This window comes from Sprattus sprattus (genome assembly GCF_963457725.1).
Source record: "Sprattus sprattus genome assembly, chromosome: 1".
NCBI lineage: Eukaryota > Metazoa > Chordata > Actinopteri > Clupeiformes > Clupeidae > Sprattus > Sprattus sprattus.
In genome coordinates, this window is record NC_137920.1 from 43,289,941 (window position 1) to 43,305,376 (window position 15,436).

The window sequence follows — 15,436 nt, forward strand, 5'->3', positions numbered from 1 at the left end:
AAGACTGCACAGGCCAGAATGATGATGCATAAAAGGTGTACTGCTGTTATTGTTGATTGTGGTATATTATCTTTACGTGTAACTCATATATAATTAATTCACCATTTTTCTAAAACATCAATTGTTTAAATTCTACTTTAAAGAAACATTAGCCTAAGTAAAAGTGGCAAATATCATGAAAGATTTGAAAAAAATGCTAACAGTGCAGGTTTGACCTTCACATGTTCTTCAGTGCTGGAAAAAAGTTCTACAACTTTTATATGTTTGTTTCTGCATGCCAACTTTAGGTGAGTGTGTGTGTGTGTATGTGTGTGTTTCCCAAGCGCGAGGGCAACACCTCCCTGCTTTAGCGAGCCTTTCTGCAGCTGTTAGAGGGAGCTATTGAAGTCTGCAGCAGCCAGCGATTGTGGTTCGCATCAGCGGAGCCCAATGGCTGTGGGTCGCCCTCTGGGTCGAGTCTCAGTCGCTGAATAGAACCACAAAATGGCTAAAGGACTCGCCGCCTTGCGGGTGTGAAATCGGGAACGTTTGTGTTAAAGTGTTTGGAATGCGTGGAATTCCATTCAGCATTTAATAGACTCTCTGGTAAGAGCTTTTAGCAACTTACAGTGGGTTACTGAAAATGGAGGATATTTTTTAGGCAATGTCATGTCAGGAGGATCAGGCTTCTGACCAGGGCACCGTCTGACAGGTCGGACAAACAGACAGACAGACACACACACACACACACACACACACACACACACACACACACACACACACACACACACACACAAACACACACACACACACACACACACACACACACACACAAACACAAACACAAACAGCGAGAGGGACGGAGAGAGAGAGAAGCAGAGAGGGAGAGAAAGAGGGGGAGAGAAAAAAATCAGAGAGTGAGAGGAAGAGAGAGAATAAGAGAGGGAGGAAGAGAGGGAGGAAGAGGGAGAGAAAGAGGTAGCGAGAGAAAAGCAGAGATGGAGAGAGAAAGAGGAAGAGAGAGAAGCAGAGAGGGAGAGCGAGGGAGGGAGAGGGAGAAAGGAAGAGGGAGAGAAAGAGAGAGGGAGAGAGGGAGGAAGAGAGAGGGAGAGAGAGGAAGAAAGTGAGAGAGGGAGGGAGAGCGAAGGGAGAGAGAGAGAAGGAGGAAAAGGGAGAGAAAGAGAAAGAGGTAGAGAGAGAAAAGCAGAGATTGAGAAAGAGGGAGAGGGAGAGAAGCAGAGAGGGAGAGAGGGAGGAAGAGGGAGAGAATGAGGTAGAGAGAGAGAAGCAGAGAGGGAGAGAGGGAGGAAGAGGGAGAGATAGAGGTAGAGAGAGAAAAGCAGAGAGAGAGAGAGAGAGAGAGAGAAGGAGAGCAGGTAAATAATACAGACATTACATCAAACATCATCATGTAAACATCATGTTAGGCATCTAGCATTAAAGCGCACTATGAGCATCTGACCTAAACCAGCGCATCTCTCCAATCGAATGAACTCTTATGACGCACCCTGTGTTACACACTCGTAAAACATGAACTCTGCCGCCATCTGGTGGTCACAAGAAAAATGAGCCCATCTTTTGAGACGTACAATGATATATAGACGTTTAGGAGTTGATCAATGAGATTAAGAATTAAAAGATGCTGTGCATTCAGAAAGTATTCAGACCCCTTTACCGTTTCCACATTTTGTTATGTCACAGCCTTAAGCATTTAAAAAATCATTGAAATGAATTTCCCCTCATCAATCTCCACTCAATGACTCCCATAATGACAAAGTGAAAACAGGAAATATCAAATTGATATAAGCATTCAGACCATTGAATTAGCACTTGAAGTTGAAGCACCTTTAAAGCTCAGAGTCTTCTGGGGTATGGATCCACAAGCTGAGAGGCTGAAGGAGGTGCCAATCAGAGAGCTCAGAGACAGGGTTATAGCCAATCAGATACCTCAGAGACAGGGTTGTCGCCAATCAGAGAACTCAGAGACAGGGTTGTAGCCAATCAGAGAGCTCAGAGACAGGGATATAGCCAATCAGAGAGCTCAGAGACAGGGTTATAGCCAATCAGAGAGCTAAGGGACAGGAGTGTATCCAGTCGCGGATCTGAGGCTACGGAAAGAGTTCCCAAGAGCACAGTGATTAGTGATTCCATAATTCTTAATTTCAGTAAGTTTGGAACAATCAGGACTCTTTCTAGAGCTGAACAATCAGGAGAGAAGGGCCTTCCTGGAGCTGTCACCCAGCCAATCAGAGCAGGAAGAAAGGCCTTCCTAGACCTGGCGACCCAGCCAATCAGAGCAGGAAGAAAGGCCTTCCTGGAGCCGGCCACCCAGCCAATCAGAGCAGGAAGAAAGGCCTTCCTGGACCTGGCCACCCAGCCAATCAGAGCAGAAAGAAAGGCCTTCCTGGAGCCGGCCACCCAGCCAATCAGAGCAGGAAGAAAGGCCTTCCTGGACCTGGCCACCCAGCCAATCAGAGCAGGGGAGATGGGCCTTCCTGGAGCCGGCCACCCAGCCAATCAGAGCAGGGGAGATGGGCCTTGCTGGAGCTGGCATATTTTTCATGGGCGCACCCGACATACTCAGCTCAGCTGCTCATCCCACAAATGCATGTTCCTTACAAAGCTGGCACCATTTAAAAGGAAAATAAACAGGCTTTCCAACGGTATAAGATTTATTGCCAAGAATCATTGTTACAACAAAGAAATAATCTACCAAACACAAATGTCCTTACTTTTTGTGCTTTGTTTATGTGTGTGTGTGTGGTGTGTGTGTGTGTGTGTGTGTGTGTGTGTGTGTGTGTTTGTGTGTGTGTGTGTGTGTTTTACTGGAATATTTCTGGAAATCCATAATAATTAGTAAGGTTATCAACAAAGACTTCAAGATTTCATGCACAGCAACACGTCGAGTATAATCTGCAGGCTGTAAAATATGATCAGCAAACTGAACCTGCCATAATACTCCGGTCCGTTTGGGGGTGATGTTGCATACGTTGCTGAGGCTGTCACAAGGCGATTACTTTCACGAAGAACAAATCTGAGGAAGGACAGGACGTTCAGACCAGCCTCCTTAGAATCCATCACCCCGACGGGAGGTGTCTGTTGCGGTTCTCGGGTGCACATCGGTTCAGCATCCCGGCTAAGCGTCCGCGAGACGGGCAGCATCCATCACCATGGCTCTCAGGTCGGCGAGCATGCTCCTCGGATTCACGCGCATGATCCCCAACAATGCGTGGAATGCCATGCTTTCGGTGCACGGATCAGCTGGTGAGTCCTCAATCATTAATAACGCCAGTGGATATTTAGGGGTGCCTTTTAATAGGACTGTGATGCAGACAATCAAACAGGCTTTTAGAAACGGGTTACGATCAGACCTTACCGCAGTTAGGTAGTAAGTTATGTGTGTGATTAGGTAAGCGTCTGCTCTACCCAGCAGCGGTCTTATAATAGCTAGCCGGTTAGCTATACCTGCCGTGATCTACTGTTGGTAACGTGCGGACCTCCACCGCACAGGACCTCTATCTATCTCACCGGGAAGCCCGGAGCACGAGATGATGACCTTTGTCCCAGTGGCAGTTATAATATTTATAAATAGCTTACAGTAGCGCTGCTCTGGGGCTGTGTTTAAGTTAAGGTAAAACACGATGTGAGCCCTGATCTTCTTTGATCACACCAAACACACACACACACACACACACACACACACACACTGGATCTACTTTGGTCAGACCAAACTGGGCCGTGGGCATTCCAGCTTCACCCTGAGGGTGTAGTCCTCGTGCCTGTGTCAGGAATGCATCTCTGTGTTTACCTAGACTATACGCACACGCACACATACACACACACACATATACGCACATACGCACACACACACACTTGTGTATCCGCCATATCAGGGCCAGATCAGAGCTCGATCTGTTATGCTGTGTGTGTGTGTGTGTGTGTGTGTGTGTGTGTGTGTGTGTGTGTGTGTGTGTGTGTGTGTGTCGTTCGTCTGTCTGTCTGTCTGTCTGTCTGTCTGTCTGTCTGTCTGTCTGTCTGTCTGTCTGTCTGTGTCTGTGTCTGTGTCTGTGTCTGTGTCTGTGTGTGTGTGTGTGTGTGTGTGTGTGTTGTAGTTGACACATCTCTCTGAGCTCTGTGTGTGTGTGTGTGTGTGTGTTTCTTTATGTCTCATGTTTGTGCTGATTTCTCCTGTCAGCCTTGCTGCTACAAGCTCCTTTGCTCTGATTGGTCTCCTCTTCCTCCCTCCTTTCTTCTTCCTGTTTGCAATGAACCCTCTCAGCTGTGTATCAGTTACAATCCATCCAGCCACTCGCCACCTTCTCCTTCGTTCTCATCCATCCTTCCATCATCATCCCTCCCTTTCCATCCTTCCACCATCCCTTCATCTCCATCCTTCCACCACCATCCCTCCATCCCTCCATCTCCATCCTTCCACCATCATCCCTCCATCTCCATCCATCCCTCCCTCTCATCCCTCCATCTCCATCCTACAATCATCCCTCCATCCATCCCTCTCCTCCCTCTCTGATTGTACTCTCATTCTTATTGGTGTTTTCAGCTGTCCGTCAGAAGAGCACCATCCAGTACGCGTCTCGTCCTGAGCTCCCGCGGCTGGCGTACCGGAAGGTTCCAGGGAAGAGCCCGGGCGTCCTCTTCCTGCCAGGCTTCGCCTCCAACATGGGTGGCCAGAAGGCCGAGGCCCTGGAGGAGTTCTGCACGTCACTCGGACACGCCTACCTACGGTGAGAGGAACCAATCACAACACAGAGTCTCCCAAGACCAGCCAATTACATTCAAACATTTTTGCACTAAAAAGGCAGCATTAATGTGGTGCATATCTGGACTGCTGATATTTCACTACACAATGAGAGACGAAACAGCCAATCAGGTTGATTATCTCACCTCTTGAGAGATGGCCAACATTCAAGTAGATTTTTTCTGTTTATTAAAGGTTTTTTATTATAGTCCATTGTTCTTTTCATTAAATGCAGCGAGTGACATTGTTTGCACTCAGAAAAACTCTGGTGTTGTGGCTCACACCGAGCCAGAAACCATTCCAACCAATCAAAACGTGGCTTCAGGAGGATGAAAGGGAGGGCTGTCATCTGATTGGCTGTTGAGTTCAAACCTCAACAACTTTTCGTTAAGTTAGTGACTGAACCCTAAAACTAGTAACCGCTGTGTTCTCGGACCCCGTTGCCTAGTAACCGCTGTGTTCTTGTCCCCCGTTGCCTAGTAACCGCTGTGTTCTTGTCCCCGTCACCTAGTAACCGCTGTGTTCTTGTCTTGCCAGGTTTGACTACACCGGCTGCGGCTCGTCTGAGGGCAGCATGGCAGAGTGCACCATGGGAACCTGGAAGAAGGACGTGCTGCACGTGCTGGACGAGCTGGTGGAGGGACCCCAGGTGTGTGTGTGTGTGTGTGTGTGTGTGTGTGTGTGTGTGTGTGTGTGTGTGTGTGTGTGTGTGTGTGTGTTGCACTGCACATGCTGGACAAGCTGGTGGAGGGACCTCAGGTGACACGTGCTCCCACTGCATCATGGGACGGGGACAACTTGATAAACAAGCAGAAAGGAACGTAGACGGATACATCTCACCTGTATTTGCCTCTCTGCACTGGCTCCCTGTCAAAAGTAGCATGCACTTCACAGTACTTCTTGTAACATACAAAGCTCTCAACGGCTCCAAATGACCTTAGGGAAGTAGCTGTCCCCTCCTGCCCTCCTAGACCCCCTCGTTCCTACACACACACACACACACATACACGCACACCTAACACAGAACGCTGCTGCTCACTCCTAGACCCCCTTGTTCCCAGGGTGCAGGCTGTCGTGGCACGTAGGAGACCATTGAGCCCCCTCCTGTGGAATAATCTACTTGTCTCCCCACTCGCCTTTTTTTACCTCTCTACTCGGCCATTCCCAAGCAGATGGGTCCCCCATATGAGCTGGGTTCTGCCCAAGGTTTTTTCCTGTTGAAAGGGAGTTTTTCCTTGCCGTGCTGCTCTAGGGGGTCAGGCTCTGGGCTCTGTCAAGCGCCTACAGACAATTTCAGTTGTTATTGGTGCTATATACAATATAATAAAGTTATAAGCGCTGTGGAAAGCAAGCATCAAACAAGCCAATAAAAAAGACTGGGTAAGTTTCAGTGGGTTTTCTGCGCTTTAACCCTGAACACCATATTTTGTGTTTTTTTAATTTGTATTGTGTTGAGTTGCTCGTCAGTCAGTCAGTCTTGTAGCCTGGATACCAGCCCGAACCCCGCCCACACATTTTTGGCCCTTTTTGGTCAGGGAAGTTCGGTCTGGCTTTGAGCAGTTGGGGAGAGAGTTTCAGAAGTCAGGATTCTGTCGTACCAATCAAATTGTCAGGGCGGGCTTTATACGATGATGGACAGATGACCAACCAACGCTTGAGTTGATTACATAGATAGATCAGAAATCGTACCAAGATGGCGGCGGCTCGGGAGCTTAGTGGGACATATTTTATGTGATTTAAGCTATCTACACAACTTTTTTATGTCTACATTGACTCGGTTAGTTGTGTATGTGCAACATGAATGTTGCCGAGGATTGTAGGTCTTAACTGAAGCGCTCCAGACCATTATTGCTTAGACAAAAAATCCATTGAAACTAGGGCTGTGCAATTAATCGAATTTTGATCGCGATATCAATTTTTGGGCCAAACGATCTCCAAACTCATATAATTGACTTGAAACGATTAATTTCCGTAATTCAGTCTTTCCCCCAAAAGCATTCAACGCGGCGAGAGGGAGTTAAATCTTAAACTGGTGTGTGACATCACAAAGTTATATGCCACTAGCCGGACATGCCAGTGAGCCGCCAATCAGCAGCATCAACCGTTGACAGATGTTCATGACAGCACAGGCTCTAGCCAATCAGATCACGATTATTATTATGTCAAAAGCGAAGCAAAAAAAACTAAAGATGGGTGACCAAACTCCGTAGATGGTCTCATTTGCACCTAAAAGTTGGTTGTTTTTACCTTATATTTTTATAAAGTTACTGAGAAATAAGCACTGGACAATGTCAAACCCCCATTATTGTAACTCAAAAATATGTCTGAGAGGATTTGCAAGGTGTCTGAGCTAACTATCATTCACTTTGAATGGGGATCCGTCAACCTTGACTGTTCAACGCATTCCAACGCATATAGCGTTAGACAACAAATACAATTTTTAACGGAAATTTCAAAGTTCTCAGTAAATAAATGCGTCATGTTTTCAAACTCAGAATTAATCGTTTGAATAATCGTGATTTCAATATTGACCAAAATAATCGTGAGTATGATTTTTCCCATAATCGAGCAGCCCTAATTGAAACACATAGTAGCTAGCTAGCCTTGCTGCTAATAAGTACGTGAGCAGGCATATCTCACAGATATTGACAGTGCATTCATTTTGAAAGAGGAACAGAGAAACGCGATCAAGGCATTTGTCGATCGAAAAAATGTTTTTGCCGTCCTTCCTACGGGATCCGGTAAAAGTTTTAATGTATCAGATGGTCATACTATGTTGCTCTGATTGGTTGTAGGTAATCAATTGAGCGAAGAGGCATTTTTTTTCCTGGTTCGTTGAAACACGCCCCATAATCACAGCCCAATGGGTCAGTATCAGACTCATATTCTGACTAGAATTATGAGTATGACCGTCAGGCTATCAGTCTTGATCACTATGTGTTGAATTGTCAGTCAGTCAGTCAGTCTTGATCACTATGTGTTGAGTTGTCAGTCTTGATCACTGTGTTGAGTTGTCAGTCAGTCAGTCTTGATCACTATGTGTTGAGTTGTCAGTCAGTCAGTCTTGATCACTATGTGTTGAGTTGTCAGTCAGTCTTGATCACTAGGTGTTGAGTTGTCTGTCAGTCAGTCAGTCTTGATCACTATGTGTTGAATTGTCAGTCAGTCAGTCAGGATCACTATGTGTTGAGTGGTCAGTCAGTCAGTCTTGATCACTATGTGTTGAGTGGTCAGTCAGTCAGTCTTGATCACTATGTGTTGAGTGGTCAGTCAGTCAGTCTTGATCACTATGTGTTGAGTGGTCAGTCAGTCAGTCTTGATCACTATGTGTTGAGTTGTCAGTCAGTCAGTCTTGATCACTATGTGTTGAGTGGTCAGTCAGTCAGTCTTGATCACTATGTGTTGAGTTGTCAGTCAGTCAGTCTTGATCACTATGTGTTGAGTGGTCAGTCAGTCAGTCAGTCTTGATCACTATGTGTTGAGTTGTCTGTCAGTCAGTCTTGAGTCTTTATGCAAATGAGTTCCCATCCCCAGATTCTGGTTGGCTCCAGCATGGGGGCGTGGCTTATGCTGCTGGCCTCCCTGGCGCGTCCAGAGAAGGTCGCCGCCCTGGTGGGCATCTCCACCGCTGCAGACCACCTCGTCACGGCCTTCAACGCACTGCCTGTAGAGGTGAGCAACACACACACACACACACACACACACACACACACACACACACAGACTCACAGACACACACACACACACGCACTGCCTGTAGAGGTGAGCATGACACACACACACACACACAGGCAGACACAGGCAGACACAGGCAGACACAGGCAGACACAGGCAGACACAGGCAGACACAGGCAGACACAGGCAGACACAGGCAGACACAGGCATGAACACTTCCCAGTCTTTGGTTATTTGAGTTTGGTGTGTGCGTGTTCCTTTGTCAAAATGTTCAGGCCAAAAAGGAGATTGAGGAGAAGGGTGCCTGGACCGTACCCAATCGTCACGCAGAAGAGGGTCATGTGACCCTGAGTCTTGACTTCCTGAAGGAGGCGGAGAACCATCGCGTGCTGCAGAGTCCTTTGCCTATGTCCTGCCCCGTGCGCCTCATCCACGGCCTCAAGGACGCCGACGTGCCCTGGCACATCTCCATGCAGGTGGGACGCACGCACTCACACACACACACATACTCACTCACACACACACACATACACACACACACACACACGCATGCACGCACACACACACACACACACACACACACACACACACACACACACACACACACACACACACACACACACACACAGACCATCTGGTTACAGAATGATTCATTGATTGCAACTTTTAAAGTAATATATGAAATCCCCTGACATTCTTCACACTCTGTAGTTAGAAGATGGTCTGTAAGTTGCTTTGGATAAGTTGTGATGTTCACATAATAATGAGTGTCTGTTATCAAACATAGATGCTGAAAAAGAGGCATTTGACATATGAGAGCTGGGAATAATACATTGTCTGGCCATATGCTATGTTTACTGTATATTATCCCACTGACTAAAATATGTATGGGACAGTATTTTTAGCGATCACTTAGCCTCCTTATGTGTAGGCCTATCACTTTAAATAGGTACGCACCTGGATTGTAGGGGAGAGGTGAAGGCACAAAAGGGGGAGGTTTGTTTATTCTCACAGTGGAGTTTGAATGGTGAAGTGGCGGCAAGCTAAGTTAGAATCTCAATACGACTTAGACAGCAAATGCCAGATGTTATAGCGATCTTTTGTTTATATGTATGTTTATTTAATACATTCCACCAACTGCTTTCTCTGGACCGATCCACAAAGTGAGACATAGGAGTACAATAATTCGGAAGGATTTACTCAGCTTGGGATCTGGTGAGCGAAGCGGTAATTTGTTCCTGGTTTTTACTGCGGTAATGAATTGATATTTTTTATTTGGAAGAGGACTGTTTTACTTCTTGGGACTGTGACTACTTACCTACTTTTTTCTGGATACATTCTAAAGACAATCGCGGAAATAGGCCGACACTGTGGCCTTGCGAGACTCACTGCGAGGTTCACTTTGGACTTGATCACGGATCATTATTGTTTTGTTGTATAAATAACCACACACGCATGACATCGAACACAGACAATATATGTATTGTATGATTGCGGTGTATGTGTTTCTGTTGTGTTTCTTTAGCCTATTGGGTGACATGAGTCAGGAAGATGCAGAGATACTTGACGGGTATAACCCTCCTACCCCTGCCCAAGGAGATTTTGTTACATTTAGAGATCCTGTAGCAGAGGTGGCCTCCTTGAAACTGGGGAAAAGATAAAGTCCTTGGAGGCAGATTTTAGAGGATCAGTAGAGGGCGCTCTAACAAGAGAAGAAGGTTTCAGGCACTATGTAGACACCAGGTTGCTTGAGATGGAAAGCAATGTACAAAAGTCAATGGTTGCACTTGATGAAGCAATTGTGAATTGTTTCCAACAACGAGATGTGCAGTGGGAAGCACGACTCAGCAAGATAAAAAAACTGCTCCATTCGGCATAGCTCTCCTCTAACTCGTTCTGCTTTTGATCAATCATCTGTCTCCAGTGTAGCACAAAGACTTCCTGTTGAAATTGATTTCCCCAGATTTAAAGATTCAAGGGACACAGGTGATGTGTTAAACTTTATTGAGAAGTGCGAGAACTTTTTGACCTTAAGACCCATGACCGATGGTGAACTGACAGGCACACTAGGCACTATCTTAGAAGGGCCTGCACATAGTTGGTGGATGGCGGAAAGAAAGAAAGTCTCCAACTGTGCTGAATTCAGGGAAGCCTTTCTTGGTGCATTTCTCTCTGGGGATTACCAAACGGAAATAGAAGAGAAACTCAGAACCATGGTCCAAGACCCAGAACAATGTTTGAGAGATTTTGCCTATGACTATCGAGCATTATGTCTAAACTGGAAGCCAAACATTGATGAGAGTGATGTGGTCAGAAGAATACTCAACAACTGCAATCCCAAGCTAGCCACTAGTCTGAGAGGTACAGTCACCACGGTAGACCAATTGGTTAAAGTTGGATCTATGGTGGAAAAAGACTGGGCGTCGACCAAAGGCTACTGGAAGAAGGTGCAAGAGCAGCCATCCTCAGAAAGGACACAGAGAAAAGGTCCTACACCCAAGGTCAGCCTGCAGGTGTCAGTAATGGACAATAAAGTTAGGTGATAAGACGACTAAAGGGGCGGATCTTACAATACTGGTAGTTCCCATTGAGGTGCGCGGCTTGAAGCAATTTTTGACACTGGCTTCACTTACTCTTTAATGACTCAACAGCTCTGGAAACAGATTGTGCCGGAAAGAGAGACGCTTGAACCCTGTTCTAATCAGTCCTTTGTGCTTGCAGATGGAAAGGTGCATGCTCCACTGGGGAAAGCTAAATTAACGTATGTCTGGCATGATACTTGCTGGTCACTGGAGACCTATATCATGGATGACAAGAACCTAGCTTTTGCCTTGATTTTGGGGCTAGACTTCCTTTCCAAAACGCACACACACCGTCATCTGGGAGAAAATGAGTACGGACTGCGGGACGTGGTTCACAACAGGTACCAATACTTTCCCTTCCTACCCCACAATAAAGAAACCCTCACCTGGAAAAAGGCCAACACTGGATTATACATGTCGAGTTTCAAGGATCTTCCCATGAGCGGGACGAGAGGAATCTACCAGCTGAGATGCTTCCTCTAGCCAGGAAGTGGGCAACAGTGTGTTCAAGCCAGCTGGAAAGAACTACCCTGGAAGAGCACCGGATTCCAACCACAGACCAAATGCCGGTGCGGAGTCCGGCTTACATGGTTCCACCTTTTAAGAAGGATATCATTCAAGAGCACATTAAAAAAATGTTAAAAGACCAAATCATTGAACCATCCTCATCAGCTTGGGCATCACCAGTAGTTCTAGTGGCTAAACCAACAGGAGAATATAGGTTCTGTGTTGACTATCGGCGTCTGAATGCCAAGACTCTGCAAGATGCCTACCCAATGCCTCTGATTCACGAGATCAGTGAATCCTTGCATGGCGCCACCTGCTTTAGCACACTTGATCTTCAATCGTGATACTGGCAAGTGGCAATGGCAGAAGTAGACAAGGCTAAAACTGCTGTTGTCACCCCTTTGGGGCTATTCAAGTTTCGCTCCATGCCATTCGGATTGCGGAATGCTGGTGCCACCTTCCAGCGTCTGATGGAGCGTGTGTTAGGCAACTTAAGAGGTTGTAATTGTTTTGTCTTCATTGATGACATAATTATATTCTCTCTAAGCCATGAACAGCACCTGAGGGACCTTGAGGCAGTCTTTGCAAGGCTCCATGCTGCCAACCTTTCCTTGAATATGGCCAAGTGTCATTTCTTTCAAGACCAGATTACCTTCTTGGGCCATGTGATCTCTTCAAAAGGAGTAGAGATTGATCCAGCAAAGACATCGGCTGTGACGGATTACCCTACACCAACTAATCTTAAGTCTTTGCAGAGATTCCTTGGCCTTGCAGGATGGTAACACAAGTTAATTCCAAACTTTGCAAACCTTGCAGCACCATTAAATAAGTTGAAACGAAAGGGGTGGAATGGAAATGGACACCTGAATGCGAAACAGCCGTGGAGCAACTGAATAATGCTTTGAGGATGCCTCCTGTACTTGCTCAGCCAGACCACCGTCTAACCTTCCAGGTGCATACAGATGCCAGTGATTTAGGATTGGGAGCGGTCCTGACACAGAGAAGACCAGAGGGAGAAAAGGGTGATTGCATATGCCTCTAGAGGTATCAGAGGGGCAGAATGCAACTATTCCACCTCTGAGAAGGAATGTCTTGCTGTTGTCTGGGCTGTGGAGAAGTGGAGGCATTACTTGGAGGGAGTTAAGTTTGAGGTCTATACGGACCATGCTGCCCTCTCCTGGGCCTTCAATTGCCCGAAAACAAGTTCTCGGCTCACTAGATGGATCTTACGGTTACAACAGTTCAATTTCACTGTCTTCTACAGGAAGGGATGTTTGAACATGGTCCCAGATGCCTTATCCCGGGCGATTACACCTTCACAAGGCTTAATGGCACCATGTGTGTCCGTCACCAAGGCTAAGATCTGGGCTGACATCCCAAGCTCTATGGGGGAGATTTCCCAAGCCCAAGCCAAGGATGATGACCTCACAAGCCTCAGGCCAGTGACTGACTCCGATGACAGAAGTGATCGGATCAGTTTTGAGGAACACCAGGGTGTATTGTACCGACGATTACCCAGTACGGAGGGTGGAGCCAAATACCAATTAGTTGTACCTAAGTCTATGGTTGATGACTTCCTTGGATATTACCATGAAAATCCATTAGGAGGGCATTTGGGCCGGATGAAGACATTGCTGAAAATCATGGACGTTGCTTGGTTGCCGTCCATCCGAAAAGATGTATGGTCCTACATCAAGAATTGCCAAACATGTCAGCAATATAAACCATCCAACCAAAAGCCAGCAGGTCTTCTTCAAACCACAGTCGTAGAAGTGCCAAACTACATGCTGGGGATTGATTGCATGGGACCCATATAAAGTAATACGATAAGGAAGTGTGTGCTATAAGGTAACAAAGTGAGTGTGCTATAAGATAAGGAAGTGTTGAAGAGTGTGATCTAAACAAGATGAAATATGTAGCATTTACCAGTTAGCACTGGGTGGCATTAACTGTTCATGCAGGTGTGTGTAGCATTTAGCCGAGTTAGTGCTAAGCCTCAGCTGGTGCAGGTGGGTTGTGACATTCTGGCATAGGTAAAACTTTTGCACTGCAAATGAAATGTCTCATCTCATTAGTACTTCTGAAGTTAATTAGTATTGAGTCTGTGTAAATCTGCTAGTTGCTAACGGTATTAGCCTAGCTTAGCCTAGCTTGCCTGCTAACTGTGTGTGATGCCGGCCTCCTCCTTCCCAGGTTGCAGAGCGGGTGTTGAGCAACGACGTAGACGTCATCCTACGGAAACACGGACAGCATCGCATGACGGAGAAGGACGACATTAAACTAATCGTTTATACCATTGATGACCTCATCGATAAACTCACAACTCACTGAAGCCGTGGCTGCCGATGAAGCTGCTGGTAGTCTGACCACTCTGGGCGGACATGTGTACGCATACAAAAGACTCAAGCCTACACACACACACACACAAGAAAGGACTCGGACCTGATATAGATTTTATTACTACAATACACACACACACTCTCCCATTCTTACAACACACACACACACACACACACACACACTCTCTCCCATTCTTACAAAACACACACAAACACACTCCCATTCTTACAACACAAATACACACACACTCCCATTCTTAGTATTTCTAAGGCCTTTTTCTTTTGGCCGCTTTCATCTTAAGTCTGTTTACAGTTTCTTTTTTCTGTTTGTTTTTAATTATTTGTTTAGACATATGTTACCATGGCGAAGTTCAGTGTCCACACAGACACCGTTATCCACCGATCTTTCCTGCTGTTGGCATGGAAACACTTCCTGTTCTTCCTGTCTGTTTTTGGTGTGTGTGTGTGTGTGTGTGTGTGTGTGTGTGTGTGTGTGTGTGTGTGTGTGTGTGTGTCTGGGGGGGGGGGGTGTCAAATCCCTCCCTACCACTCGTAGCCATTACATAGTACTGTTAGACAAACGTGTGTGTGTGTGTGTGTGTGTGTGTGTGTCTGTGTCTGTGTTACAATTGAATTGTCTACATTGAACATGTATTTTTGTGTGTGTGACTTGGCATGGACATTTCAATGAATGTGTGCGCTATCTGAATCAATCTGTGTTTGTGTGTGTGTGTGGAATGGCACCAGTATTTAAAATTGCATGAGTGTGCGTGCAGGCCGGTGTGTGTGCAGGATAGATTTGATTGATTAACCTAGTCAATCTCGTGTGTGTGTGTGTGTGTGTGTGTGTGTGTGTGTGTGTGTGTGTGTGTGTGTGTGTGTGTGTGTGTGTGTGTGTGTGTGTGCGCGCGCGCGCGCATGTGATGGGGAGAGGGTAGGCAATCGGCAACATTGATTTGTGTGTGTGTGTGTGTGTGTGTGTGGGGGGGGGGGGGGTGCACACACTAAACCAACCTACCGACTGACCTCATTTTCATTTATGACCGAACTGTTCAGTTCTGTGTGTGTCAGTTCTCGAAATGGGCAGATTTGGATTTGTTGAACTTTATTTGTAGGTTTCAAATATAAATATTCATCAATATATACAAATACTCGTATTTTGTATATTAATCAGGTGCGTGTGCGTGTGCGCGTGCGTGTGTGTATGAGAGGGAGTGTATGTGTGAGAGAGTCCGTGTGAGAGAGTCCATCATATTGGACAGGAACTCGAAGCTGTCTTATGTAATAATATTTTGAAGTTGTCATTCATCATATTTTATATTGTACAATTTGCCAATAAATTATTTTTCTTTTGGTTAAAGTTAAATTGAAAATGTTTTCTGTTTTTGCTGCTTTCAAATGTAATGTAGGTATGTAGGTGTGTGTGTGTAAATGATGAAAATGAGTTCTATCATAAATCTCTGAGCACTTAGTTCTCTATCTTTCTCTGTGTGTGTGTGCGTGTGTGTGTGTGTGTGTGTGTGTGCCTGCCTGCCTGCAGTGAAGACACACACACACTGCAGTATTCAATGGAATCTTCACGACTCCAATCTAGAAAG

The 15,436-nt window shown here is 46.0% G+C and overlaps 1 protein-coding gene across 1 annotated transcript; it reads left to right on the forward strand.

Moving 5' to 3' along the window:
- The first annotated feature begins 3,024 nt into the window (after positions 1-3,024).
- On the forward strand, positions 3,025-14,749 carry abhd10a (abhydrolase domain containing 10, depalmitoylase a). The gene is made up of 6 exons (XM_080833294.1): positions 3,025-3,243; positions 4,538-4,721; positions 5,273-5,384; positions 8,270-8,407; positions 8,686-8,886; positions 13,693-14,749. Exons 1-6 carry the CDS (start codon positions 3,150-3,152, stop codon positions 13,828-13,830), a joined length of 867 nt encoding a protein of 288 aa, XP_080689420.1. The 5' UTR covers positions 3,025-3,149; the 3' UTR covers positions 13,831-14,749.
- The last annotated feature ends 687 nt before the right edge of the window (positions 14,750-15,436 follow it).

Bases quoted from the DNA above. Each gene is read 5' to 3' on its own strand.
- abhd10a (XM_080833294.1), top strand. From the start codon at position 3,150: ATGGCTCTCAGGTCGGCGAGCATGCTCCTCGGATTCACGCGCATGATC. The intron at 5,385-8,269 runs GTGTGTGTGTGT...TCCCATCCCCAG, and splicing joins AGCTGGTGGAGGGACCCCAG to ATTCTGGTTGGCTCCAGCAT. The intron at 8,887-13,692 runs GTGGGACGCACG...CCTCCTTCCCAG, and splicing joins CCTGGCACATCTCCATGCAG to GTTGCAGAGCGGGTGTTGAG.